This window comes from Varanus komodoensis, unplaced genomic scaffold (genome assembly GCF_004798865.1).
Source record: "Varanus komodoensis strain SLA01 unplaced genomic scaffold, ASM479886v1 scaffold11, whole genome shotgun sequence".
NCBI classification, from domain to species: Eukaryota; Metazoa; Chordata; class Lepidosauria; order Squamata; family Varanidae; genus Varanus; species Varanus komodoensis.
Window position 1 is genome coordinate 788,101 of NW_025335317.1, and position 3,075 is coordinate 791,175.

General features: G+C 53.4%; 1 protein-coding gene across 1 annotated transcript in view; it reads left to right on the plus strand.

Annotated features, from left to right (window-relative positions):
* Positions 1 to 994: 994 nt before the first annotated feature.
* The window catches only part of FBXL15 (F-box and leucine rich repeat protein 15), an 11,314-nt gene continuing 9,233 nt past the window's right edge, over positions 995 to 3,075 (plus strand). The window contains exon 1 of the mRNA XM_044420046.1: positions 995 to 1,118. Within this exon, the coding sequence (XP_044275981.1) occupies positions 995 to 1,118 (124 nt within the window). The remainder of the gene's footprint in view (positions 1,119 to 3,075) is intronic.

Below are 3,075 nucleotides of genomic sequence, written 5' to 3' on the forward strand. Positions count from 1 at the left end.
ACCTCCCCCCCCCACTCCCCACAATTTGTAAGCACTTTTCAGACATGAGCAGAGAAGGAGACAAGCAAGAGTTTGCTGTGGGGAGAAGCACATTCTTTCTGGATTAACCTATATGCAAGCAATGCAATGTACATAGTATAACACTCCATGACAAGCAAAATAACTACTAATTGTGAAAATAGTTTATAAATTTTATAGATTTAAATTTTTAAGAAGTGAAAAAGGATGTAATAGATTTTAATAAAGATTAAAATATTCTTTAAAAACCTGCAAAATTTTGAATGTATCTCTGGAGATGAACAGATCTTAAAATATTAAACATTTCAGTGTAAGATGGCAGTTCAGTCATGAACAGGGGTCTGATACAGCCCCACTTGAAAGGTGAGCGGAGTTGAACCAGGAGCAAGCCTCTCCCTGCCCTCGCGCCATCTCCTGGAGAGAGGCATCACCTTTTCGCCACAACGCTTCCCAGTTCTCTGAAGCACTGGGGGGAGGTTGCTCTGCTGCACGCCCCGATCCCAGCACTAGTGAGGCCAGCGGCACCTCTGGCAACAGCAGCAGCAACCGCGGCAAAGACGGAGAGACCTGATGGTTCCTGGCAGGACTCAGCTGGGGGTCTGTTGCAAAGGCACCAGACTGTCCCAGGGTCACCCGGCCTGACCCAAAGACAAGAGGAGCTGGCAGCGAGCACAGGGGAGAGGAGCCGCTGCAGAGTGAACTAGGGCGGTTGAACAAGAATGCCCCAATGCCGGGCTGGAGATGGAAGGGCTCGGCATCCAGAACAAGCGCTTCTGCCTGGACGTGAAGCACAGCTCAGTGGGCCGCTTCCTGCAAATCGCTGAGCACGCACTGAAGGTGCTGGGAGCCAGCTGTGACTCTCCATGGCAGCAGCCGTGGCTTCCCACAGCTGCTTGGGTGGCTTCATCACGCACTGCATGCAGCTGGAGCCAGCATTCCCTGGGAGGGGAGATGGAGCTGCCCCTGGTGGGCCACGATGGCCCTGAAGGGTGAATTCCTGGTGCACAGAAACTGCAGGGGCTTTCTGGACCTGAAGGAGAGGCAGCAAGGCGGCTTCCCGCACATCCGCTGGACCATCAAGCGTGGGCCAGGCAGAGGCGGTAGAGAGGACGGGCCGTCATGCTGCTGGCTCAGGGCTCGACTGGGTGCTGTAAGCCCCTGGCTAAGCTCGCCGTCTTCTACGGGACAAATGAGTATGACACAGGAGGCAGCAGCAGCACCAGAAAGGATAAGACCCAGGAACAAGTGGGTGCAAGCCATACAGGAGGTGTCCCGGGAGCAGAGGAGGGGGCTGTGGGGGTGATGAGCTTGGCTGTGGTGAGCCTGTGAACCAGGGAACCCGCAAAGAGGCTGGAGGCTCTCCACCGTGTTGTACCAAGTGCCATGTTTGACTGCTTGACATCTGGACATAAGCCATGTGTGAGTGTCTGAGGAATTAAGGCAGATGGTGGCAAACAAGGAAGTATCCAACCTTACTGATAATCTGAATGCCAGCAAATTACCTGGCCCACAATATCCATCCTAGGGCCCTTAAAGAACTCAAACATGAAATTGTTGACCTTAGCAAAATATTTACGATGTCCCTAAAACAGCCCTTGTACCAGAGGATGGAAGAATGGCCAATATAACATCAATTTTTTAAAAGGGATCCACGGGGGATTTGGGGAAGTTCAGGCCAGTCAGCTTAACATTTTCTCTAGGTAAACTGGAGAAAAGCATAATTGAAGATAGACTCAGTAAGCACACAGAGGGACAAGTCTTTTTCTGGCTGAGAAAAGGTCAGCACGGTTCCGGCAAGGGGAAGTCTTCTCTCACTAACCTTTCGGAATTTTTTGAGCGTCCGCAAGCACTGAGGCAGGGGCGATCCAGCAGACATTGTGCATGTGGACTTCTAAAAGGCTTTTGCCAAAGGCCCTGACCAAGGACTCCTGGGCAAAGCAGTCCCGGGATAGAGGAAGGGGGTCCTCTTATGGCTCACTAACTGGTTTAGGAACAGAAGACGGGGTGGGAATAAATGGCAAGTTCTCCCAAAAGAGAGATACAACCAATGCTTTTTAAGCATCTAGAATGAGGAGTAAGCAGTGAAGTGGCCGTCTGCTGACGGGACTCAGCATTTCATGGTGCACTGTCACACTGCTCTAACAGCCAGGATTTCCCCCTTGGTATCTAGCTAGAATCTGGTTTCCTGTAACTTGAGCCCATTATGCTGTGTCCTGCACTCTGGGATGATTGAGAAGAGATCCTGGCCTTCCTCTTTGTGACAGCCCTTCAAGTACTTGCAGGGTGCTATCCTGTCTCCCTTTCTTGAGGCGAAACATGCCCACTTCTTTCAGTCTCTCCTCACAGGGCTTAGTTTCCTGGATCATCCTTATTTGCCCTCCTCTGAACCCATTCCAACTTTTCTGCATCTTTCTTATACTGTGGTACTCAGAACTGGAGGCAGGACTCCAGATGAGGCCTAACCACTGCTGAATTAGTTCTTCATGGGATTTGGAAATGGGATTTCTATTAATGCAGCCTAAAGCAGTGTTTGCCCTTTCTGCAGCCACATCCCATTTTTGACTCAGATTCAGCGTGGGATCCACAACCATTCCAAGATCCCTCTCGCTTGCAGCACTGTTGAGCCAAAGATTCCCTATCTTCTAAGAATGCAGTTGGGTTCTTTTTCCCAGGTGCAGAACTCGGCATTTGTCCCTGTGGAATTCCGGTCCATTGCTTTCGGCCCAGCGCTCCAATCTGTCGTGTCCGCGCTGGATCTTCTTTCTGCCTTCCAGAGGATCGACCAACCCACCCAGTTCTTGTCATTTGCGGATGGGACGGTCGCTCCCTGCCTCGTCCCAGTCGTGAACGAAAGGCGAGGGGCGCCCGGCCCCGGACGGAGCCCCGCAGCGCCTCTCCGCAGTCTGGGAGCCCCCCGGCCGCGGCTCCGGGGCGCACCTGCAGCCCGCTCGCCGACGGGACGCCGCGGGGCCCCGGCACAGCGGCGCCGAGGCCGGCAAGGGCCCGCCCGCAGCGCCCCGCGAGCTTCCCCGGGCCGGCTCCCGCCGGCGCTCGGCC